The 27,552-nt window shown below is 35.5% G+C and overlaps 1 protein-coding gene across 35 annotated transcripts in view; it reads right to left on the minus strand.

The window, feature by feature from the left end:
• Nucleotides 1–27,552, minus strand: part of DZIP3 (DAZ interacting zinc finger protein 3) — a 133,756-nt gene that overhangs the window by 88,963 nt on the left and 17,241 nt on the right. For 24 of the 35 annotated variants that reach the window (XM_086407570.1, XM_086407446.1, XM_086407525.1 and 21 more), the window contains 7 exons: nucleotides 25,811–25,880; nucleotides 23,290–23,445; nucleotides 15,821–15,937; nucleotides 13,258–13,338; nucleotides 11,904–12,028; nucleotides 8,732–8,846; nucleotides 1,263–1,382 (listed from right to left, as the gene is read on the minus strand). In XM_086407570.1, the coding sequence (XP_086263696.1) occupies nucleotides 1,263–1,382; nucleotides 8,732–8,846; nucleotides 11,904–12,028; nucleotides 13,258–13,338; nucleotides 15,821–15,937; nucleotides 23,290–23,445; nucleotides 25,811–25,880 (784 nt within the window). Of the gene's footprint in view, nucleotides 1–1,262; nucleotides 1,383–8,731; nucleotides 8,847–11,903; nucleotides 12,029–13,257; nucleotides 13,339–15,820; nucleotides 15,938–23,289; nucleotides 23,446–25,810; nucleotides 25,881–26,312; nucleotides 26,376–27,552 lie in introns of all 35 variants that reach the window. The other 11 variants (XM_086407454.1, XM_086407366.1, XM_086407486.1 and 8 more) reach the window with 1 other exon arrangement.

Raw genomic sequence — 27,552 nt, forward strand, 5'->3', positions numbered from 1 at the left:
TTCTATAACTAGATGAGCTTGGCATTGAAAATGTATCAACAGATCACTGGTAATCAAAGAACTATAAAAATCATTTTTATATCATTAAAGACAAAAAATAGGCAATAATTTGAATAAGTTAATATTTTTCATATGCTGTATACAATATTTTGTTGATATACAACAAAATATCAGAAACTCAGTGAGTGACCTTTGTAGCTGAACATGCTATCTGCCCCACTTCATCAGAACTTTTATATTTCTCTTTTCCTTCAGCCCCAATTCCATAGCATTAGTCCCTAAAACTTCTTTGTCATCAATCACCAGACCTTAGATTAGTGATAAACAGCTCCTGAGCTACTGTACTTGTGAATATTACAAAAGCACTAGCAAAGCCAATTCATTTTTTTTAATTTATTATTGAAGGATAATTGCTTTACAGAATTTTGTTGTTTTCTGTCAAACCTCAACATGAATCAGCCACAGGTATACATATATCCCCTCCCTTTTGAACCTCCTTCCCATCTCCCGCACCACACCACCCCTTTAGATTGATACAGAGCCCCCGTTTGGGTTTCCTGAGCCATACAGCAGAGTGAAGTAATTCAGAAAGAGAAAGATAAATATCATATTCTAATGTATATATACAGAATCTAGAAAAATGGTACTGAAGAATTTATTTACAGGGCAGCAATGGAGAAACAGACATAGAGAATAGACTTATGGACATAAGAGGGGAGGAGAGGGTGAGATGTATGGAAAGAGTAACATGGAAACTTACATTACCATACGTAACATAGATAGCCAACGGGAATTTGCTGTATGGCTCAGGAAACTCAAACAGGGGTTCTGTGCTAATTCATTTTTTTATTGACTCACGGGATATAAATAATTCCTGATCACAGTGAATCTAAGCTTTTGAGATTTTTGAGAGTCAAACAACTTCTCAACTGCATTTTGCTGTAATTAAATGAAGTACTTTAAAAAAATTAATTTATTTAATTGGAGGCTAATTACTTTACAATATTGTAGTGGTTTTTGCCATACCTTGACATGAATCAGCCATGAAAAGATGCTCAACATCACTCATTATCAGAGAAATGCAAATCAAAACCACAGTAAGGTACCATCTCATGCAGGTCAGAAAGGCTGCTATCAAAAAGTATACAAACAGTAAATGAAGTACTTTTTAAAGAGTATTTTGATGAATGATAATATAACAATTTTCACCTACGTTTAATTTTACATTTTTAAAACACTCAGTTGATTGATAATTACAGTACCTTATAATTGGTGTTCTTTAAAACGTCAGCTTCACAAGATCGCTCACAATCTAAATAACTGCAAATGGTCTGCTTCATTATATTACCCTCAGTTGTCTTGATGAAATTATTAAGAAGGTCCTAAATTTTAAAAATAAAAAATCTTATGAATCAGTAATAAAAAGACCACACATTTATATTAAGGTATAGGTTCATTTCATGTCCTTTATTTGAAGGTGTTTTATGTTGTTGTTTTTTTTAGTCATAGAACCTATTTCCCTCATTCAAAGAAAACAATACACAGAAGGGCCCTAAACATGAAATACTAAATTTATTCCTGAATACAAACACAGAGAAAGTGGAAAAAGTCTACATTTGAAGCTATACGTCTATTTTCCATTCTAACTCATAACAGCCAGCGGGTTCCTAACAAGAATTACTTTCTCTGAAACAGATACAGGGAAACAACAAATTGTTGGAAACCCAAGAGAGTCCTTGCTAGAACTGGCCCCCAAGCACCGTGTTGGCAGTGGGACTACTGTAGTGGTGCAACAGGCTGCTCAGTTAAAATGGGCAGAGGCAGGGCCAGAAATATGTTTCCAGTGTTCAGAGTTACAATTTTGAATGCAATTTCCATATTTTAAAATGCTGGCTAAAGGTTGTGAAACATATTATCAAGTCTAAGCTAAACAAGTCCTTAATACTGCCCCTTAGAGAGACATACCCATATATACTGAGGGTATATGACATGATAAAGTATACCTCTATAGACTATTTTATGCATCAAGTCAGCATTCATAACATTTGTTTAATGACATTCAGAATTTTATGAAGAATAAAAATGTTTTAACCAAATCAACTAGAAATTTTTAAATGTCAAAAAATAAAGAAGCAGCATCCAAGGACCTATACATATGAAAGCAGTATATCCTATGAGGATAGCCAATAGGAAGTGCAGATGCTGAAATAAAAGGACAGGACTCATAGTGTGTATATAGCTACTGTCGTTTCACATATCTAATGCTTAATAGTTCAATACTGATCTACTGAGTTGCCCACCAAATCTGTTCCTTGTTCCTTTCTTCTTATTTTCTGTGCCAGTCATTGATACTCACTCATTCAACAAACATTTACTGAGTGCCTGTTTCGGGCTAGGTTGTTGTGAATGCTAGGAAATGTTAGATGCTAAGGATACGTGAACTTAGTGAACTTAGAAGGTCAATATATACTTAGTCCTCATGGAACTTACATCAAGCACATCTACCACAATCTATTTAATTTCCAACCAGCAGGCTTGAAGTCATCCATCACATAGTTATTCCATCACCCTTTACATGCAATATATTAGCAAATACTGTTGAGACTTCTCCCAAATTATACTGCAAATTTTTCTAATTCTCTCTCCATTAGTACCATTCTACGTCTTACCTAGATTACTAACTATAACAACTGCCTAACTGGTCTCCCTCATCCCTGCCTACTATGTTCCAAAGCACTCTATAAAGAAGCAAAAGATCATGTCAGTTTCTTGCTTAAAACTCTTCAGTGGCTTCCCACTACCTTAAGACTGACTTCAAGGTTCTGCAGAACTTGCAGCATCTGAACCCAGTACACCTATCCATCGCTGGCCCATCTCTTCAAATTCATCTCTAGCCTCACTCCCTATAAAATTCATATGATTTTATACTTCCAGTTCCTCAAACTTGCTCTTCAAGGCCTGTAGGCCTTTTCCCACTCAATTCCATTTACCTAGAAAGTTATTCCCTTACTTTTTACAGAGTTAGTTCCATTAGCAGTCTTGGGTTTCCAACTTAAATATCTCCTCCTGGAAAGGCCTTTCGTAACCACATAGACACACATACACATTTATGCATATATACATATAAATATGGATACATGCAGGTATATGTGTCTGCATTTCCTCCATTTTCTCTATCCCAGTCCCTTGTTTTTCTTTAAAACACTGATTACAATTTGCAACTATTTTACTAACTCCTCCTTTATCATAAATATAGAAACCATTAAAGTCCTAAATTCTATAAACCATCAGATCACATCAGATCAGTCGCTCAGTCGTGCCCGACTCTTTGTGACCCCGTGAATCGCAGCACGCCAGGCCTCCCTGTCCATCACCAACTCCGGGAGTTCACTGAGATTCACGTCCATCGAGTCAGTGATGCCATCCAGCCATCTCATCCTCTGTCGTCCCCTTTTCCTCCTGTCCCCAATCCCTCCCAGCATCAGGGTCTTTTCCAATGAGTCAACTCTTCGCATGAGGTGGCCAAAGTACTGGAGTTTCAGCTTTAGCATCATTCCTTCCAAAGAAATCCCAGGGCTGATCTCCTTCAGAATGGACTGGTTGAATCCCCTTACAATCCAAGGGACTCTCAAGAGTCTTCTCCAACACCACACTTCAAAAGCATCAATTCTTCGGCGCTCAGCCTTCTTCACAGTCCAACTCTCACATCCATACATGACCACAGGAAAAACCATAGCCTTGACTAGACGGACCTTTGTTGGGAAAGTAATGTCTTTGCTTTTGAATATGCTATCCAGGTTGGTCATAACTTTCCTTCCAAGGAGTAAGTGTCTTTTAATTTCATGGCTGCAGTCACCATCTCTAGTGATTTTGGAGCCCAGAAAAATAAAGTCTGACACTGTTTCCACTGTTTCCCCATCTATTTCCCATGAAGTGGTGGGACCGGATGCCATGATCTTCGTTTTCTGAATGGTCAGCTTTAAGCCAACTTTTTCACTCTCCACTTTCACTTTCATCAAGAGGCTTTTGAGTTCCTCTTCACTTTCTGCCATAAGGGTGGTGTCATCTGCATATCTGAGGTTATTGATATTTCTCCCGGCAATCTTGATTCCAGCTTGTGTTTCTTCCAGTCCAGCATTTCTCATGATGTATTCTGCACAGAAGTTAAATAAACAGGGTGACAATATATAGCCTTGACGAACTCCTTTTCCTATTTGGAACCAGTCTGTTGTTCCATGTCCAGTTCTAACTGTTGCTTCCTGACCTGCATACAAATTTCTCAAGAGGCAGATCAGGTGGTCTGGTATTCCCATCTCTTTCAGAATTTTCCACAGTTTATTGGGAACCACACAGTCAGAGGCTTTGGCATAGTCAAGAAAGCAGAAATAGACGTTTTTCTGGAACTCTCTTGCTTTTTTGATGATCCAGAGGATGTTGGCAATTTGATCTCTGGTTCCTCTGCCTTTTCTAAAACCAGCTTGAACATCAGGAAGTTCACAGTTCACATATTGCTGAAGCCTGGCTTGGAGAATTTTGAGCATTACTTTACTAGGGTGTGAGATGACTGCAATTGTATGGTAGTTTGAGCATTCTTTGGCATTGCCTTTCTTTGGGTTTGGAATGAAAACTGACCTTTTGCAGTCCTGTGGCCACTGCTGAGTTTTCCAAATTTGCTGGCATACTGAGGGCAGCACTTTCACAGCATCATCTTTCAGGATTTGGAATAGCTCAACTGGAATTCCATCACCTCCACTAGCTTTGTTTGTAGTGATGCTTTCTAAGGCCCACTTGACTTCACATTCCAGGATGTCTGGCTCTACGTCAATGATCACACCATCGTGATTATCTGGGTCATGAAGATCTTTTTTGTACAGTTCTTCTGTGTATTCTTGCCATCTCTTCTTAATATCTTCTGTTTCTGTTAGGTCCATACCATTTCTGTCCTTTATCGAGCTCATCTTTGCATTAAATGTTCCTTTGGTATCTCTGATTTTCTTGAAGAGATCCCTAGTCTTTCCCATTCTGTTGTTTTCCTCCGTTTCTTTGCATTGATTGCTGAGGAAGGCTTTCTTATCTCTTCTTGCTATTCTTTGGAACTCTGCATTCAGATGTTTACTATAATTTAATTATAACACCCCACTGTTTATAAAGCCTTAAATGATCTGGCTAACATTTACCTTTAACATTTACCTCTCAAGTGCAAGAAAAAAGGACAGGATATTATTTTTTTTAAAAAGGAATATTCATAACAAGAAAATTCTTGGTAGATGATAGCTGAAATAATCATGGAAATTAAAAATTCAACTGAAGGATAGAAACAAGAATCATGTTGAAAATAATAATGATATGAAAGTCACTGCTCTACAAGGGTGCCAGTATCTCTATAAGTATGATCTTCTTTCAACAGGGTAAGTTCATCTCAGGAGACACATGAGGATAGGAGCAACTGGGGCAGCACAGGCCTCTGGTGGTACTCATCTGGAATTTGTCAATGCCAGATAAAGGGTACAGGCCAGCCCTCTAAGTTTCCTTTAGAAACTAATCACAATGTCTGGGAAGTAGGACTTTTGGTGGGCCACAGGCATAGGTACCAATTAAAACAGATAAGAACATGATGGCCTAGAGCAAGAGCAGGATCATGGACACGCTCTGCTCTATTGTACATTAAACCTTTAGTTATTGAATTTTAGAGAAGTATGGCGAGAGAGGGCTGGAGGACAGAATAGGGCACCTGGAATGCAGCTGGTTACCCAAATTATTTTTGAGGCAGAAACTATTTTCCAAGTAGTATGGAAATATTTTAACATTATAATAACTAGTATGATAGCACTAGTGTATACTGGCTGAATACTAGCTCTATGCAAAAAGATGAAGTTACGAAAATCTCCTAGAAAGTAGAAAAGACAAAAAATAAAAATTACCATAGAAATAACAAAGTCAGAAATTCAGTCCAGGATGTCAAGCAGCTGAATAGCAAACATCTCAAAAAGAAAGGAGAAAATGAAGAAGAAATCATCAAATTAAAAAAATAATAATAAAATGTCCTAGCACCAAAAATGGAGAAGGCAATGGCATCCCACTCCAGTACTCTTGCCTGGAAAATCCCACTGATGGAGGACCCTGGTAGGCTGCAGTCCATGGGGTTACTAAGAGTCGGACACGACTGAGCAATTTCACTTTAACTTTTCACTTTCATGCACTGGAGAAGGAAATGGCAACCCACTCCAGTGTTCTTGCCTGGAGAATCCCAGGGACAGGGGAGCCTGGTGGGCTGCCATCAGTGGGGTCGCACAGAGTCAGACATGACTGAAGCAACTTAGCAGCAGTAGCAGCAGCAGCAGCAGCACCAAAAAAACATATGTTCAGAACACTAGGGATATACAGAATATCCTAAAAATTCCCAGAAAGAAAAAATAAAACAGGTTACAAGCAAAAGATTGAGAATCAGAATGACATCAAATATCTCAAAAGTACTACTATTGGAAGCTAAACGATAATAGAAACATAATTTTTTAAATTAAAGGAAAATTATTTTCAACCTATAATTTTACACCCAGCCAAGATACAAGTAAAGTGTACAAAGGATAAATTATTTTGAGACTTGAAAGGTCTCAAAAAATTTAACTCCCATGTAAATTCTCTTTCTAGGAAGCTGCTGGATGAAAGCTACTCCCCCAAAACAAGGGAGTACACCTAGAAAGAGGAAAACTTAATCCAAGAATAGGGGATTTACACGGGAGAGGGGTAAGGGTATTCCCAGGAATAAAGGGAAACTCTAAGGCCACTTTAATAACAACGTGTAACTATTAAAAGAATGGGGACTGGGAAGTGTGTGTGTGAAGGAGATGTATAGGGAAGTTACTAAACCCTCATCTCCAACAGTAGGAAATCAAAAGACGACACCTAAGATGGAGAATTTTTTTTAAATAGTGATACAGCTTTTTAAAAGTACGGGTTAATATCAAAGGAAAATGCCTAGAGGGTTCAAATAAGTTATCTATAGTCAGAAACTACAATTAGAAATGATGAACCACAGACTGTTAAAATCTTTTAATATACTTAACAAACTGTATATGTGTACTAGCTTGCATAAAACAAAAATAAAATTTGGATAAGAAAGAAAAATATTTTAAAAGGAGAAGGACTAGGAGAAAAACAATCAAGACCAAGTAGGAGCTGCTTCAGGTAAACACAGAAATTCAATATTTTTTTTAATGCATAAAATTACTACTTAATATATTAAGTCAAAGTTAAAAGACATATAATCATCTCACCAAACACCAAAGATTATCTTTCTTACTCTATTGATTACTGAGAGAGGTATATTAAAATATTCCACTGTGTCTGGGAAGTCTTCTAGTTCTCCTTTTAGTTCTACCAGTTTTTGTCACAAGTATTTTGAGGCTATATTATTAGATATATAGAAACTTTGAGTTGTTAAAGATTCCTAGAAAAATTGAATTTCTTATTTTTATGAAACATCCTTTTTAATCTGAGGAATGCATTTGGCTTTAAAGTCAGCTAAAATGTAAGGATCCAGAAAGGTTTAAAGCAAAAGTTTGGAATAAGATACCTCACTCAAATGTTAACCAAGAGAAGCCTAATGTAGCTATTTTCAGATTAAACAACTAAAAAGTGACCAATATGGCTTATTAGATGGGTAAAAATTACCCAAAAGGTAAAGAATATCCAGAGAGTGTGGGCTTCCCTGGTGGCTCAGATGGTAAAGAATCTGCCCGCAATGTAGGAGACCTGGGTTTGATCCCTGGGTTGGGAAGATCCCCTGGAGGAAGGCACGGCAACCACTCCAGTATTTTTGCCTAGAGAATCAAGCCTGGGCGGCTACAGTCCATGGAGTCACAAAGAGTTGGACACAACTGAGCGGCTAAGCACATGAGGGCAAAGAGCAATTCTTACACTCTGTCTTGAGAATATAAATCAGGACAAACTTTCTGGGAGGAAATGTGGAAATATACATGAATAACTTATATAAGTGTGTAAACACTTCACAATTCCACCTCTAGAAATTTACACTAAGGCAATGATGTGAGAAATTAAAAAAGATCACTTTCTGTAATACTAAAAAACTAGAATGTTTAGGATAAACTAAATGTTCAATTCAAGGGAACTGGTAAACCAAATTAAAGCACAGTTTATGATAGACTATGAGAAATTATACTTTCAATATACAATAATCTACTTGCTGGCAAATTCACAATAATACATTTTTATACTATAAATCAATGTATATAACATAACACCAATTTACTAAAAATAAAAGTGTTTATACATGTGTGTATGGAAATACATAAATGAAAATTCTAACAATAGTTTGCCATTTGAAGGAATATATTGATGAATTTTTTATCTTTGGCATTTTCACGTTTTTCAAGTTTTCTAAAATGATCATTTAATACTTTTAAAATTTAAATCAACAACAAAACAATGGCAAATATAATTAGAAAAAATAAGTTAACTTACATTTATCTCTAGCCATGTGAACTAGTACAACTTTTAATCTTCTTGTTATCTGGAAATGCTAATACATCCACCTCACTTCTCTCTATTTGTTGAATCATACTCACATTCTGTACCAGATAATGGAATCAAAGTTTTCTCATACAAAAAGCTAATGTCCAATAAAAGAATATGTTTTCTATAGAATGACATAGCATAAACTGCACTTTATCAAAGATGATTCTGATTAGCCATAGATTAAATAATTTCTTACTTTAAAAGTTGTAGGTAAATCTTCATCTTCTGTAGGATCTATATCAAACCAATGATCATCTGTGTCTCCTATTTCTTGTAAGCTTTTATGAAACTCTAGCAGTCCTCCATTATATCTGCAAGGCATTTTAAAAGGTTAATTTGAACAAGACTCTGTAACTAGCTTACCAATTAGACAACAGGCAACCCATTTGTGTGCGTGTGTGTGTGTGTGTAAGTAGGATGATAATGTCTAGCATGCTACAATACTAGGATTCTCACCTATAATAGACTGAGATGAAATATAGGTAGAAAGGGAGGTAATAGATTATGTAGTAGCTCAAGCTTGAACAGTATGGGGGCCATGGTAAATCAAAGGGGTTGTAGGGTTGGCTGGCTTTTGTTTACTGTCTTGGAAGCCTTGAAGAAAGAGAAGGACTGGCACAGGTCAGCCAATGATTGACTCAGGACACAATGAAAGACAGAGGCCTCTGAAGGCAGCATTTAAAGAGACCCTCAGCTCTGACAGCCATAAAGATAACTTGTGCTAAAATCAGGCCCAGATTTAACCACAAAGTGGGAGAAACTGGCTACTACTATCAACTAAGGGTACTCCGTGAAAGTTAAAAGGCCTCTATGGTAACATTTAAAGAAATCTGACCAACTCTAAACATAAAGGCAGACCATGCTGAAAATAAGACCCAGTATTTAATCACAGGGATATAACAGCAGCAAAAACCAAAAGCACAGCCTCAACAAGACTATCAGGACTCTGATATGGAACAAGTAGCCCATGCAAATATCTGTACATTATCTGAGGTACATGTCCCAAAAGATGATGCTCTTCTTCCTTCTCAAAATCCTCCCCGATCTCTGCTCATTGCCTAAATACTGAAAAATCTAGGATCAGGTACAAGCAAAGCCCAAGTGAAAAAAGAGGAAGAAAAGGCTTGTTCACCATATGCATTGCAGACTTCACTACTTTCACTACTGTGCAGTGGCAGGAATGTGTCTGGGAGTGGATCCTAAGAGAGCTAAAGTGAAAGTGAAGTCACTCAGTCATGAAACTGAAAGTGAAAGTGAAGTCACTCAGTCGCAAAGCCCGACTCTTTGCGACCGCATGAATAGTAGCCTGCACCAAGCTCCTCCATCCATGGGATTTTCAAGGCAAGAGTACTAGAGTGGGTTGCCATTTCCTTCTCCAGGGAATCTTCCCAACCCAGGGATTGAACCCAGGTCTCTCACATTGTAGACAGACGCTTTACCATCTGAGCCACCAGGGAAGTCCAAGAGAGCTAAACCAATGATCAAGTATATAGCTGGATAGGGAAATGTATACTGATATGGGGCAACTCTCCCATAATTCAGCATTTACTGAATGTAAGGACATGCGAAGCCAATCCCAACATGTTGCTGAGGCTACTTGAAGCCTGGACACAACCAATGGCCTCTATAATAGTAATTGAGATGAAAACGTTGAAAATTTCTTGGCAGAGTATTCAAGAAAGCTCAGGGAGGAAAAGATGGTAGAATGGACATAACACCATTGAATCCATTACCAGACAGGGTACCCTAGAAAGGTCCAGAGGACATTCCATTTTATTAATGCAGTAAGAAATACAGAGTAAGAAGGACATTTTGAGCAGCTCAGTGGTGACTGTTCTCTATAGGCCAGGGATGAAAGGAAATGCTGCTGCCAGACGACTGGGTTTTCTAGTGTCAATGATTTGGAAAATGGATTCTCGATGTCCATCAATAAAGAAAATAAACAATAGGTAGTTCACATATCTGAAGAAAGGACAGCAGTCCAGATTCTTTGACTCAGAGCTATGCTAATTCTCTCCACAGTATTAAAGAGATTTTGATTATCCTGACTTTCTGTGAAATATCACAGTGGCAAACTACATTGAGAACATCATGCTAATAAACAGGAAGCAGGACGTCTTCTGGATAATAAAAACCAAGCACACCAGAGGATGGACGATCAGCCTTTCAAAGAATCAAGGAACTACCATATTAAGTGATGCTTTTAGGGATTCAACAGTTGGGCCCAGCAGTAATCCTTCATAAGGATTTGCATAAGTACATTTTTCCTAATTCATCCTTCAGATTTCAACCAAACATTAATTCTTCAAGGAGACTTCTGATTCCCAAGAAACCCACTGAGGTTCCAGTAAGGACTTTAATTCTTTATTATATTTTCCTTCATAGCTCTTTCTCACATTTCATAATTGATTATTTAAATAACTGATTATTTTATTAAGGTCTATAAACCTTCACTATACTGTCAGTTACATGAGGAAAGAAACTGTTTTGTAAACTATTTTACCCCTAACACCTAGAACAGTCTCTAATATATAATAAATGCTTAGAAATAAAATGAATGATTGATTCTACAAATGGCTAAGGATACACATATTGGAGGGCTTCCTTGTTGGCTCAGTGGTAAAGAATCTGCCTGTAAAGAAGGAGATTCAAGTTCAATCCCTCAGTTGGGAAGATCCCCTGAAGAAGGAAATGGCAACCCACTGTAGTATTTTTGCCTGGGAAATCCCATGGACAGAGGAGCCTGGCAGGCTACAGTCCATGGGGTTCCAAAAGAGCTGGATATGACTTTAGTGATTAAACAACATACATATGGGAAGTGAACAGATAGCCCACGTACATTCCTCTGTACCTAACTGCGTAATACCCAATACCCCTGGACTCAGAACTGGGACCCTTTCAATGTGTTATAAGCTCATTTATAACTTAAACACCCATTTCAAGTGGTAATAATATTAATAACTATAATTATTATTTATTAAGAATAGTATTTTTGTGTCCTGAGCACTGTGTTAATTACCTTAATAGGTGGGCACTGTTATTAGTTCCAAAGATTAGGCTTAGCAACATTAAATTTCCTAGGGTCGTATACCAGGAAGTGATATAAAATGTATTTGAATCGGCCTATCAGACTCCAAAGCCTATGTTTCTAATGCCTATGCTATACCACCTTTTATTGCCATGGCCTGTTAAATTTGATATTTAATATTCTCAAGTACATTAATGAAATGATCTACACAATCAGTGACAGAAAAAAGAATCAATGGAGCACAAATGTCATGATCCCTGGTATATTGTGCAAACTTTATTTCCATTACATAATACTGAAAGTTAACAGGCAAGAACTACCCATTAATTAAAATTCTTACCTCTTCTGAGCACATCGAAGCAAACCACGGCCAAAATAAACTAATGACATAAAGTTTTCACAAATTTCGTTTTCTTGGATTACCATCTTCATCACTAGAAATTTATTCTCAGCTTCTATATAATCCTGTAGTAACATAAAACTAGGTTTGGCTGATGTAAAAATTATTTTTTCCTTTTACAATAAACAATTATTTGCTAAACTAGAAAAGACAGAGCAGCTTTAATACTAATTCAGTCATTTGGTCATTTATTCACATCTCTATTTGTAGAATCTCTGCATATGATCCCATAAAAAATGTACTCAGCGCTTAATAAAACAGTTACAAAAGAACTTAAGGTCTTTAGTGTTTCAAAGTGAAACATTAAAATAATAATCTTTATGTCTAAAACTGACAAATATTACTAGCAAAAATAAGGGCTCTTCTAATGACTATGGGAATATAATTCTTCCTATTTTTTTTTTCTAATTGGAGCACAAATCTTCCTAATTTTTAAAACAGGAAATAAGTGACTTTTTGACCACACATACAGTCTCTTTTGGGGAAGGATCATCTTGATTATAAGCAATATAGGTATAGAAGTAAAGGTCAGTTCTAATAAATGTTTCAGTTACTATTATTAGAATAGGCACAATAGCCCCAATCTCCCTGAGGGAAAAAAAGTACTACATGGCCTCATTTTAAAACATCCTCTAGCACAACACACTAAACAATAATTAGCATTATGTGAAATTATTTAAACTGGAAATGTTTTCAGTTTGGCACTTATAAATTCTACTTCACCTAATTAACAAGTTAGACTTATTTATGAAACCAAGAAGAGAGTATAAATTTAAGAATACAAAAAGTAAAAGAAATATCAAGGCTGAAATTGAGAAATCATTAAAAATAAGCAAAAGAAAATGTTAAATTTGTAAGGACCCTTAGAGATCACCTAGTTAACTCCTAGATTTTTACTTTTGTACTTCACCTTATTTAATGAAGAACTGAGGTCAAATTCATATTTTACGTAAGAGGGTAAGATAAAAACCAGAGAGATTAAACTACACTACTACACTAGAAAATGGATTAAAATGTATATATGAAACAAGCAAAACAAAATTTTCTGTTTTATACAAATGGTAGTTATCTCAAGGCTATACGCTTACATTAAGTTTATCTTATCAATATTTTTAGTTTCACAAAATAGTCTCTGGCACAATTACTCTGTATCTTAAAAACATGACAGAAAAGTCATGGAATGGTTTCAGTTTTTAGAGAATTTTTTTAAAAAGCAAGATTTTAACTTTCTAAAATGAAGTTAAAGTATGTGAAAAGATTTATTTGTAATGGACAAATAACACATACTACATACCTCTTTCTTTCCTCTTTCAGTGAGTGCTACTCCATACATAAACAGTAATGTCAGGTAATAACCAATATTAATCTGATGTGCCTAAAAAGATAAAATATACCTTAGTTGATTATTTAGACTATGCTACTTCTCAGTATAGAAAGCTAATTAAATACCCTTGGCCTATTTAATAACTATTAAAAGGAGCTAAATTATCATTTTATTGTCAATCATCTAATAATCATGACAGAATTCATTTTAGATGTATTTAATAATTAGACCCAGAAGAAAGACAGTTAATAATCTCAAAATAAAACATTAGAGTTTGAGCAAAGAAAATAAAAGCAAATGCCATCAATATTTATTATACTAAAACTTTTCAAAAAATTCTAATTCTCCATTTTTCTCATTGTATTTTAGGTGAAGAACACTCTGTTGTTGTTGTTGTTGTTGTTATGTTAATGGCTCAGTTGTGTCCAGCTTTTTGCAACCCCTGGATTGTAGCCCACCAGGCTCCTCTGTCCATGGATTCTCCAGGCAAGAATACTAGAATGAGTTGCCATTTCCTTCTCTAAGGGATCTTCCTGACCCAGGGATTGAACCCATTCCTCCTGCATTACAGGCAGGTTTTCTACCATCTGAGCCACGAGGGAAGCCTCTAGAAACACTTTAGATAATAACAAATACCCAAGTATCTACCATCCAGCTTAAAAAGCACAAGGATCTCTTAACAAAGTCTTTTACTGTTCATGGGTGCTTTTGTTATAATACTGGAGTGGGGTGCCATTGCCTTCTCCGTTATGAACCAAACTTTGTCATAAACAAAGTTTATCACTTATTTAATGAAAAATTGAAACACAACTATTTCCTTCATGTCCTCCTTCAGAGGACCTTCCCGACCCAGAGCTCAAACCTGCATCTTTTGTCTCCACCATTGGCAGGCAGGTTCTTTACCACTAGTGCCATCTGGAAAGCCCTTATTTAAAAACAGCCTATGCCAAATTAGAGATGGAGAATATAGATTGGGCATTAGGAAGAGTGAAGATGGTAAAAGGTATATGTGACTGTAAAGGGGCAGCAAAAGATTTTCATGGTGATGATACAGTTCTTTTATCATGATTGCAGCAGTGGTTATAAACATATACACTTGTGACAAAATGGCAGAAACCAATACACACCTGTACATAAAAAACCTTATCATATCTGGCCTGAGAATGCTATCCTTTGAAACACCTGCTTTCAAGTCTGACCCTTGGCTGGTGTCTGGAAATCTGGATTTCAAGAGTGTTACCATTGTTCTCCAACAGGGGTGGCTCACTGTACTTAGACTGTTCGTGCCAAAGAAGCAACTTATGCTGAACATCAGGAAGTTTCTTCTGTGAGTCCAGAATTTTGTTACATTTTAGACAGAGGATCGCAGAAGGCAATGGTACCCCACTCCAATACTCTTGCCTGGAAATCCCATGGACAGAGGAGCCTGGTAGGCTGCAATCCATGGGGTCGCTAGAGTTGGACACAACTGAGCGACTTCACCTTCACTTTTCACTTTCATGCATTGGAGAAGGAAATGGCAACCCACTCCAGTGTTCTTGCCTGGAGAATCCCAGGGACAAGGGAGCCTGGTGGGCTGCTGTCTATGGGATCGCACACAGTCGGACATGACTGAAGCAACTTAGCAGCAGCAGCAGTATATATCATCTCTTAGAACCTATCCTGAAAGTCCTAAAAAAAAGATCATTTTTCCATCTCTGTGTACACCATTATAATATGGGAGTGGTGTCTTCGGCTACTTTGTTTGATGTCTGGGTAGTCCTTGCTTGAAGATAACTCTAATCCATCTTCTACACGTATGCAAAACTTAGCTTACTTTACTGACCCAATTATTCAAAGAACTGCCTTTTCCTTTTATGTCCTGTTCTATTGGTTCTTATTTTTGAAGCAATGTTTATGTTTCCTCAGATTTTTCTCTATTTCTAAAGTATCATTTGACCTCAAATGTATGTCTTGTCAATTGTATCTCACATGATTACACAGATAATAGAAGTTCCAATTTTTACAAATACAGAAATATCAGTAGAATTATGTATAGAAAGGATAAACAAAAGGTCCTATTGTATAGTAAAAGGAACTGTATTCAACATCCTGAGATAAATCATAATGGGAAAAATATTAAAAAAGTATATATAACCAAATCATTTTGCTGTACAACAGAAATTAACACACTTCAATTAAAGAAATATCAGTAAAAAGAAGAGATGTCTATTAATCAGGAGGAAAGGAAGAAGTAGTTCTTGAAGTTCATAACTCATGTCTGACTGGGAAAGCCCATTTATACTAGTTCAAAGTTCTCTATTTAAGATGAACAATTTTATGGTAGGAAAGGAAACTAGAATAGGCTCATTAAAGAGATGAGGTCATGAGAAAGTACAAGACAAATGCAAGAAATCAATTTATATGTATTTCTAGAGGTAAGTAAGGAAAATACAAATTGGCCTACACCTTAAAATAAGCATATACTGGATGCTCTCTCACTGAAAAATGTTGTCAAATCCACTATTTCAAACTTCCAAAAGAAAACACTTACAGTATAATTAGTAGCTTGAATGTTCTTAAGTGCTGCTTCTAGTCGTGTTATTAAGAAACGTAAGGTCAAAGCAGGAACAATTTCCTCCCCATTCTGGCTATTGGCTGCAACTTCTCTCTGTGAAAAATAATTTGGTCAAAAATTTCCTTAAGTTACAACAAATATCAACATTTATTTTTATTAAACAAATAATATATGCTAATCATAGAAAATCTAAAGAATAAAGAGGCCTTAAAAAAATCCACACAACCTAGACAAAACTGTTCTTATATTTGTTTGTTTTTAAGGATTTGACAAATCTTTATAACTACTTCCTCAAAATACTAAAATACCAACTTTGCAAAAGAATTGGTAACGTCCACTCCTACTTCAGAGGAAAAGTCATAATCCCACTTCCTTCTGATACCTTCTATTCTCTAACATAGCTAAAAACTTCTTTCCAGCCCTAAAACTCTAGTAAGCAGGAAGGCTGGCTTTAAAAATACCAACACCAGGGCAAATCATCTTATGCTGTCATCTAATTGAAACCAAGTTAATATATAAATTATGTACCATAGTTTGTTACTTACATGGATGAAATAAAGGAAGACCTATGTCTTATCTCTGTGTCCATTCCCCAATGCCTTGTACCCCAAAGTGCTTGGCTTAAATTACATTCGGAAATTTAATCTATACTTTAACTCAGTTTCCAGTTTCCAATATTCTCCAGTTCTTCTCCTAGGTTAACTACATACTTTACTTCAGTCTCCATAACATTCAATTTTCTCTATCAAAACACATCCCTAGATAAAGTAATACAGCATCATCTTTTTAAATAGTGTCTACACATTGACATTTTCCAAATTTATATTTTGAGCTCAGAACTATCATCTGAATTTCAGACTCATCTAACTCATATACTCAAGAATATCTCTTGAATCTGAGAAGGTATATAAAATATAACACTGAAGCTTTACCTTTGCCAAACAGTTTAGGTAGTTTCAGAGCAATCCTCTCAATCAGAACTTTAAAAAGCTGAATAAAGTACAATTTTTTTTTTTAATTTTGAAAGCAATGGACTACCAAGGCATTAAAATCTATGGGGCCAACATGCAAGAGAGAAGGAAGGCCCAGAGACAAGAGACTGATTTTGCAGCCACTTTTTTTTCTTAATGCAACTGCTGTATTCAGTTGTGGCTGAGAGGTTGAAATGCTAGGCAAAGCTTTCAACAAAGTTGTGGAGCTGGGAGGGAAATTGGGAGTGTATGACCTACCAAGGAACAGGGTCCCTGGTAAACACCTTATTCTTTTGGTTAGAATCCTGAAGAAATTTACCCTTAGAGTAAAAGTGTCTGTTTTGGTTCCAATTGGAAGCAGACCCTAACACAAAGATATGAATGCAAGTACTTTATTTGACAGGTGCAGAGAACAATGGTAGTGGAGTGAAGAAGGGAATCAGGGAAGAGAAAGCAGGCTTTAAATTAACAGGTGTGTTATTAAGCTAGTTACCACAGTGGCTCACTAGGGTTAATACAACAGAAACCATTGAAAAATTCAACCTCAGTGTTATTCAACTTAAGGAGAGAGAGAACTGGGATTTTTTATATAGTAATTCCCAAGGCTTATTGATGGTGTGCTTTCTGAGGTCAGGGAGAGTACTAATTCCTTGAGATCTCTAAAATTCTGTGAGAATTATAGCTTTCTGCAGTTCCAGGTGGCACAGTGGTAAAGAATATTTTTGCCAATGCACAAGACTCAGGAGATGTGGGTTCAATCCCTGGGTGGGTAGATCCTAGGAAATGGCAACCTGCTCACAGTATTCTTCCTGGAAAATCCCATAGACAGAGAAGACTGCTGGGCTACAGTCCACGGGGTTGCAAAGAGTTGGACACAACTGAGTGACTAAGCATGCATGCATACAGTTTCAGAAAAAAAAAAAAAAAAAAGCCTGAAGCATAGAGATGTAGATACTGAAAATTAGAAACTGTCCAGAGCATACTGAAATGATTCAAGGGACCAAGGAGTATGGGCAGGGCACCAACAGTATCTGCTACAAAGGGTAAGCCACAAACAGACAATTTATAGAACAGAAGTGAACCTTGGAATCATCTCAATCCCTAGCTGAATTAAGTGATCTGTAAGAAAAGCACAAATAATCATTACTAAGAAAGATTCTGCCTTGTTTTTCTAGTTATTCTCAAAAGAAGGTTGCCTGAAACCAACCCAGGCAGCCATTGTAAGTACCAAAATTCTGTATTGACTTATAATAAACATATTTCAGGTGAAACATGGTGATTTGACATTTTTCTTATGACATCCTCATAAAATGACGACTGCAATACCACCAGTTACCATTCATCATTATACAAACTTGTTATAATATTATTGACTATATTCCTTAGGTGTATATTATATCCCCTTGACTTATTTATCTTACAGCTGTAAGTCTGTATCTCTTAATCCCCTTCAGACAAAGTAGATGACTATGGAATTTGTATTGAAGCTTTCATGTTCATTTATTTATGAGTTTGGTTATTTTTGCCTTTTTTCTTAACATTCTTACCAGGCATTTGTTTTATTCTATTTCATTAGATTTGGCTATCTTTATTCTTTTTTTAAACTCTGCTTTTAATTTGCTGTTCTTTCTTTAAACTCTTGAATTTTGTTTAGATGACTGGTATTCAACCTTACTTCTTTTTCTACTATATGCATTTCAAGCTACAAATAATCCTTGCAGCACAGCTTTTATCTAACAACACAAATTATGATACATGTTTTTCATATATTTTAGTTCTAAAATGTATCTAATGTCCAATGTGCTAACTTACTTGACCCCTAGATTAACTAGATTAGAGGTATATATCTTAATTTAGGAACAATGATTTTCTAGTTTGTATATCTGTAACTAATTTCTAAATCAACTGTACAAATGTTAGAGAACATGCTCTGCATGTTTTGATTCTTTGAAATTTGATGAGACTTGCTTTATGAACTAGCACACGGTCAATTTTTGTAAATATTCTATGTGTATTTAAAAAGAATATATTTTTTGTCACTGTTGGGTTCAATGTTACACATATATAAATGAATTAGACCAAATAAATTAGACTACGTTTGCTACAGTTCTACTAGCTTCGTGTTCATGTTCTATCACTTATTAAGACAGCTGTGTTAAAATCTCCCTCTGGGACTGCTGATCGGTTCATTTCCCCTTTAGTATTATCAATTCCTATTATCTTATACATAAAATTCCTGAATATATTTGGGTCTACTTCTGGAATTTCTCTTCTATTTTCCAGACTTGTCTGTAGAGTCAAGAGCAAGTAACACAATCTTTTAGTTATTAGAGCTTCACGGTAAGTTTTAACATCAAAGTGGGCAAACTCCCAGCCCTTTGTTTCTACAATGCTTTCATAATTTTCTTGGCTATTCTTCCTTTAATTTCTGATTTGAACTTTAGAATTAGCTTTTAATAAATAGAAAACCCTCTTGTTATTTTTCTTGGAATTTTGTGATATTTGTAAATTTTAATTTCAGGAAAATTGGCATCTCTATCACACTGTGTCTTCCTATATCTATTGCTTCCCATTCAGGTCTTCATACCTTACTTTTTAATAAAGTCTTAGAAATGTTTACATATTGTTTTAATATAGTATTTATTTCTAAACACTAATAGATGGAGAAATATACCATGTTCGTGGATTGGAAGAATCAATATAGTGAAAATGAGTATACTACCCAAAGCAATTTATAGATTCAATGCAATCCCTATCAAGCTACCAACAGTATTCTTCACAGAGCTAGAACAAATAATTTCACAATTTGTATGGAAATACAAAAAACCTCAAATAGCCAAAGCGATCTTGAGAAAGAAGAATGGAACTGGAGGAATCAACCTACCTGACTTCAGGCTCTACTACAAAGCCACAGTTATCAAGACAGTATGGCACTGGCACAAAGACAGATATATAGATCAATGGAATAAAATAGAAAGCCCAGAGATAAATCCATGCACATATGGACACCTTATCTTCGACAAAGGAGGCAAGAATATACAATGGATTAAAGACAATCTCTTTAACAAGTGGTGCTGGGAAATCTGGTCAACCACGTGTAAAAGAATGAAACTAGACCACTTTCTAACACCATACACAAAAATAAACTCAAAATGGATTAAAGATCTAAACGTAAGACCAGAAACTATAAAACTCCTAGAGGAGAACATAGGCAAAACACTCTCCGACATACATCACAGGAGGATCCTCTATGACCCACCTCTCAGAATATTGGAAATAAAAGCAAAAATAAACAAATGGGACCTAATTAACCTTAAAAGCTTCTGCACATCAAAGGAAACTATTAGCAAGGTGAAAAGACAGCCTTCAGAATGGGAGAAAATAATAGCAAATGAAGCAACTGACAAACAACTAATCTCAAAAATATACAAGCAACTCCTACAGCTCAACTCCAGAAAAATAAATGACCCAATCAAAAAATGGGCCAAAGAACTAAATAGACATTTCTCCAAAGAAGACATACAGATGGCTAACAAACACATGAAAAGATGCTCAACATCACTCATTATCAGAGAAATGCAAATCAAAACCACTATGAGATACCATTTCACACCAGTCAGAATGGCTGCGATCCAAAAGTCTACAAATAATAAGTGCTGGAGAGGGTGTGGAGAAAAGGGAATTCTCTTACACTGTTGGTGGGAATGCAAACTAGTACAGCCACTATGGAGAACAGTGTGGAGATTCCTTAAAAAACTGGAAATGGAACTGCCTTACGATCCAGCAATCCCACTGCTGGGCATACACACTGAGGAAACCAGAAGGGAAAGAGACACGTGTACCCCAATGTTCATCGCAGCACTGTTTATAATAGCCAGGACATGGAAGCATCCTAGATGCCCATCAGCAGATGAATGGATAAGAAAGCTGTGGTACATATACACAATGGAGTATTACTCAGCCATTAAAAAGAATACATTTGAATCAGTCCTAATGAGGTGGATGAAACTGGAGCCTATTATACAGAGTGAAGTAAGCCAGAAGGAAAAACACCAATACAGTATACTAACGCATATATATGGAATTTAGAAAGATGGTAACAATAACCTGGTGTACGAGACAGCAAAAGAGACACTGATGTATAGAACAGTCTTATGGACTCTGTGGGAGAGGGAGAGGGTGGGAAGATTTGGGAGAGTGACATTGAAACATGTAGAATATCATGCAAGAAACGAGTTGCCAGTCCAGGTTCAATGCGCGATACTGGATGCTTGGGGCTGGAGCACTGGGACGACCCGGAGGGATGATGTGGGGAGGGAGGAGGGAGGAGGGTTCAGGATGGGGAACACATGTATGCCTGTGGCGGATTCATTTTGATATTTGGCAAAACTAATACAATTATGTAAAGTTTAAAAATAAAATAAAATTTAAAAAAAAAAAAAAAGAAGAAAAAAAAAAAAAAAACTTAAATGTGAAAAAATAGGTGTTTCATGGTACCTGCTACAATGTAGATTCCCAGACCTACCCCCATAGATTTTCATTCTTTGAGACTAGTATCAGGGTCAGAACAGGTTCATGGAAGTGGCTTAGAAAAAACTTTGAGAAACACCAATTTATTTCTTGTGTACTTCTTAAGTGTTTTCCTGGGTACTTTATCTTTTTTGTTGCCATCAGTAGTACTTTTCTTTCATTCTTACCTTCTAATTAGCTATTGTTTATATAATAAGGCTACTGATTTCTATTTCATATTGTGGTTTCTAGGTGATTTTCAAAAGATGAGAGGGAAAAAGTGGCATTATTCCATCAATTTCAATCCAGAATTCATATTTGTGGTATATTACCTCAGTTAAGGTTATAATTGTACATAAAGTCTTTGGATATTTTTAGAGCTTTTTTGAATTTTTAATCATAATAGTATTAATTTGTTTCATGGAAATAATTAATAATATATTCTTGCACAGAAAAAATAAATGTGGCCTTTTCAGGACACCTATGGTGTTGTCTCCTTCCCCCAATTAACTGTCACAAAGAAGAGTAGATAATCATTTTCTTTAACTTTGGGAAATTTCATTAATTTACAAACTAATGGCTATCTTGTGTCAAAAGCTTCACAAATTATCTAGAAAAACTATAAGATGCAAATCAACAATCTATTCTCTAGAATATTTATCTCATTAAAAATCCAGAAGTCTTATTATTTTCTTTACATTTTATATTTTTAAAAAGCCATCAGCATTTTACAAATTTGGAAAACTGAAAGCAGTTCCCTCTTCCAGAACAGTATGTTGCCCATTATTAGAATTCAACCCTAGACCTTATAAGCTAGTAATAGCTTATAAGCTACTAACCCACATCCTTACTATTACTCTTGAAAGCCTAGCATCAATTTTATTTAATTAATAAAAGTCTAAGCTGAAACCAAAGCCCTTCATAAGGTGTAAGATAGTTTCAAGAACTTAGTGTCACTGTTATAGTAAAGAAAGAAGGAAAGAAAGAAGGAAAGAAAGGGAAGGAAGAGGACAGAAAGAGGAAAGGGAGAGAGAGAATGAGAATGGATGGGAGGGAGGGAGGAAGGGTCATTGTAAAGTAATAAGAAATACAAATATTGATCTGTCCCCAGTTCCTGCCAATATTTGGTCTTTGACTCTGGTTCTAGGCACATAGCTCCTAAAACCCATGGAATTTCCTGGATGACAGGGAAGACAGTGTCTTTTGTTCTAAAGTGGTAACTCTTGGTGGACTCCTGGATGGACACTTGGGCACCAGAAAGATCAAGCCATGATTAGAAATTTGGAACTTTTAGCACCATACCCCTAAAGAGGAGAGGGAAGCTGGAAGATAAATTAATAATTAATACATCAACATACCTACATGATGAAGTCCCTGTAAAAATTCTAAGATTATGGGGTTTGAAGAACTTCCCGTTTGTACATGCCAGGAGAATGGTGAACCCGAACTCCAAAAGGAGAGAAGTTCCTGAACTTGAGACCCTTCCTTGCCCTATGTATCTCTTCATGTGATTGTTCAGCTGTATCCTCTATAAATCACATCCTTTATCATGTAATTAACTGGTAAATGTGTTTCCCCTAGTTTTGTGAGCTGTTCTAGCAAACTACTGCACTCAAGAGGGACCATAGCTGAGTATACAAGTGTTCACTGACTGGCCAATGGATAGCCAGCCAATCATAAGTACTGGGAAAATTGAGGACAGGTGATTGGCATCTGAAGGGGAGCAGTCTTAGACTGGGCTCTTAACTTGTGGGATTGGATGATAACTCTAGGTAGATAGTGTCAGAACTGAAGTGACTTGTAGGACACCCAGAGAATGCTGGAGAATTGACTGGTGTGGGACTAAAGCCACATATTTAGTGTCAGAAGTGGTGTGAGTATGACAGTAGTGTGACAGTAAAGGAACACAGTGTGTCATATATAGAGAGCTATACTTCTGCCCCAAATACCAAATTATTATCTTACCTGCATAGTTTGGAAGGAAAAATCTTCTTGTAAGAACTTCTTGACGTGAGGAACCACACCTTTTGGTAGAGTGTTAATTGCATTCAATAATTTCTTCACTTCTAATAGTAGGTTACCAGGGATAAGATCAGTAGGTGTGTCATTTTCCTGTTTGTCCTAGACAACATTTTTTAAAATTTACACCATTATTCATGATCTTATTTACTCCAATATTAAAACCAGTTGACATATTTTTTTTAAAGTACCTTTCCATGCTATATGTGATCACTTTGACAGACTACAGAAAATCCCCATAAGACATTCTCTCTGTTCTCAAGGAATGTAAAACACAGCCAGAAGTTTAAGATCAAAACTCTAGAAGGTTTAATTTACGGAAGCCCATTATAAATGCATTTATAAGTTATAAACAAAGCACAGATTCAAAGATGGGAATAATTATATCTTTTTTTATTGTGGCAGGATGGGAAACATGAATGATTTTAGGCTTAAATGTGAATTAAGCCTCAAAAAATGATTGCCCTTGAGAAATACACAGCATGTAGTGAATTGGTCCATTTAAAGGCATAAAAAATGCTAAGTTTAAAATATTAAATAGGTTATTCTACAAAATAATATGAAAAGTATCTCCAACAGTGCTTTTTACATTATGTGACTAATGCTTCAGCTACTACATACAGCAATTTGAAAATGAATGCAGTTGTAATACTTTAAATTATAATTAATTAGCACAATATAATCTATACCTAACCTCAATTCAGTCAGAGCTGAATAAATAGTAATAATCTTGGGACTTCAGGAACTGATCCTTGTAGACTTAATAAAGCTGTAATTAATGGTTAACTGATAGCTATATAGTCAAGTCTTGCTGAATTTTCTATTAACATTAATTGTGAGAAACGAGTGGGCAACAGAAATGAATAAATGTCCTGGAACGGATGGATGATGGCCTTCCTTCAAACCTTAACAAGATACCACAGTTCTTACACCCTGCTGAAACTTTGGGATTATGAATATGTAGCCACTGACCTATGTATATAAAAACATTTTTACTGCAGAGGCCATGTAGAGTCACTGAGAAGGCAAAACAGTCACTGGTATGGGGTGACTCTGACTGCCAGGTTTCTAATAGACCTGGAACTACCCAGAAAAAAATAAGGTCTAATGCAGGACTCCTCCTCCTCCTCCTCTCCCCTTCTGGGTTTGAGTCTTAAATTGAGATTCCTTCACCACCTACAACACCAAACAAATACATCTTGCATTTTATGGTACACTTCATTATATTTACATGCAAAAATGTAGGAAATGTTAACAGTTTGCTAAATCTCAGTAAGGACTGTATGTGTTCACTGTATTCTTACAATTTTATTGGTAGGTCTGAAATATTTCAAAATGTTAATTAAAAAGAGCTTCTAAAAAATAACCAAACAAACTTTTACAAAGAATGATCATTGTCAACAGTGCATGTATTTCAAAGTAAAGATCAATTCTGCAGTCAAAAGTCATTGCAGAATCATCTAAGACTAATTATCAAATTGGTACACAAGTAAGATCATGGCATGAATAAAATGTTTTCAACAGGAAATACTATAAGCTTCATGTTTGTTAAATAATCTTATTATAAACACAATTTAAAGTTGTCAAAATAGTTGGTACTCAATCTATTTTTGCAAAATAGATTTAGCATCTAAGCCAAAGTCAACTTAAACTTTCTACCTCCTTTGCCCATGTGTTCTGAAATCTATATCTAGAAATGGCTTTTCTGGATCCAGTCCCCCTAGACCAAGTGTACATCCCTATGTATATTTGCACATGTTGTATCTTCTCTGCAACATTATTTCAATAACCTTATGCAGGTGAATACTATAGTTATGTTATGTTTATATATTTTTCTAAGTTACTAGACAACTTTTATAAACTTTATTAACAAGTGGACATCATTCATTGTATAAAACTATGTCGAAAGTAAAAACTGCATTAAAAAGAATCTATCAAACAAACATCTCTCATCAAGGCTTCACTAAATATAAATACATATGGCATTCACAAATGTATCTTTTAATCTACTATAAAGTCTATTGTTGCTGGTAACAAGCACTTTGTATTAGTGTATAATTAAGTTATTCATTTAGAACTGGAGGTTCTGATAGTAAAAATAAAAACAGGAAAAAGAATTAACTTCCGAAACACATCAACGAAATTTCTTACTAAATAAAATTCTTTGTGTATGTTTTCTTGCTATGTATATAGTGTTCATCTTGTTTGAATTTTGCTTAAAAGGATAAATAAGATATATCTTAAAACTGATTATTGTGATGTTTATGGGCAAGTCAATTCACTTATCTACTAATTTTAACTTACAGTGAGGATGGATGTTTATAATAACTTTGAGACACAAATATCAATTATGAAAAAAAGATTTAGTGATGACCACATAGGTAGGAAAACTTTTAGCAGATAATTAAACTGATTAGATTTAGTATTCTATTCTTACACAACATTAGTTAACTAAATTTTCTCTTACCAGTTGATCAGTTGATTTGTCTATCTTTTTCTTGGTTTCCTCTGTAGCCTGCTCTTCCAGAGGAAGATGCCTATTTTAAATGAAAAAGAAAGGTATATTCAGAGCATCTCTTTAGAAAGAACACAATTAAAAATTTTTGATGAATTTTTGCCTGTATTAGTAAAGACTCTAACATATGAATTTTTGCCTGAAAGTTTCAAAAGTGTAAACAATACGTACCAAAGCCTGGTAATAGTGGTACATGCTATCTCTCTTTAAGGACTCACGACAAAGAAAAGAAATTATTCCAAGTCCTTACTGGATGGTGGCAGAGAGAACAGAAAACTGATGTAAAAAAAATTTTCATCTTTAACAAACACACAATATATCAAAATAATGGGAAAAATTAACTTTATAGCACTGTTTCAGTGTAAAGGAAAAAAAAGATTGATATTTTGTTTTGTGTGTGCAGGTGTGTGTGTGTTTATGAAAATAATTAAGGTTTGGGAAGTGTCTATCTTACACAGTTTTTTTTTCCAGCTTCTTAGCATCAAGATTATCTGGTTTTCCAAAGTGGCTTTTGTAACTGAAATAGAACAGTATCATATTTAGAAATTATTTAACTATTTCTGTAGAAAGGAATAACAAGTTTTGCTTTTGACATGTACTTGAAATGTGAACATATGCAGTATTGTTTATTGAACCAAAAATTTATTTATAAAATTGCTTTTGCCTGCATACAGAACCATGACACAAGATCTGAGAACCATAACATAGGGTCATATATGATTTATATAATCTGCTTAATTCTATATTCTAGCAGAGAGAAAACTGAGGGAGAAACCTCAACTGATTTATTCAGAATTGTACTTTGTACAATTGATTTATTCAGAATTGTACTTTGTAAATATCCTATTTCACTTTACATTTATATACTCATTTGACTGACAATCATTTATCATCCACTATGTGCTAACTGATTTTGTCAGGGAAAACTGGGACAGATAAACAGTATAGAACTGTCTACACAGTGAACATTACAACAAAAGCTGATTTATACACACAAACAATATTTCACAACAGGAGTCAGTGCCCTTTAAAATGTCATGGTAAAAAGAAACCTGTTAACCATTTTTTCCTGCACTTCTAAGCCCCATTCCAAAGGGAACACAAGGCATTTGTGTTATCAAGGAATGAAAAATACTAAGCAGTCTTCCGAAGCCTGTTAAGGTTTGAGAGAGTACAAAATGTTCTTGAAAGGTATATTATACCTGTTGACTCCACTTCAGGATCATTTATTCCTTAACCCAGTAGTTCTCAGTCCCAGATTTTAATGCATATTAAAATTATCTGTGAAGCTCTGGAAACATCCAGATGTCCAAACCCTACTTCAGAACTTCTTAAACAAAAGTGTGGAACATGAGCTTCGATATGTTCCATCGGTTCCATAACAAATTTTGATGTGAAAATTTGACTAATCTGCACTTGCTCCACAACATTAAAAGTGCTCTAATAAAAGTTGCTAATGAAATTCTATTTGCTACTCCAGTAGCTTTGTCTTGGGTCCTCATTTAGTGACCCTTTCTGTATTATTTAACATAATACATCATATATTCCAACCCTCCTTGAAAACCTCTACATCCTTTGCTGCTATTGTTTCTTCTCCTAGCCCCTCAGCTGTCCACTTATCAGTTTGTACCACTGGCTAGCCCTCTTCCTTTCATTTACCTTAATATTATTTTAATAATATTTACATAGAACTG

The sequence above is a fragment of the Bos grunniens genome, chromosome 1 (genome assembly GCF_055505025.1).
Source record: "Bos grunniens cultivar Pamir isolate PY7600 chromosome 1, Bosgru_T2T1.0, whole genome shotgun sequence".
Taxonomy (NCBI): domain Eukaryota; kingdom Metazoa; phylum Chordata; class Mammalia; order Artiodactyla; family Bovidae; genus Bos; species Bos grunniens.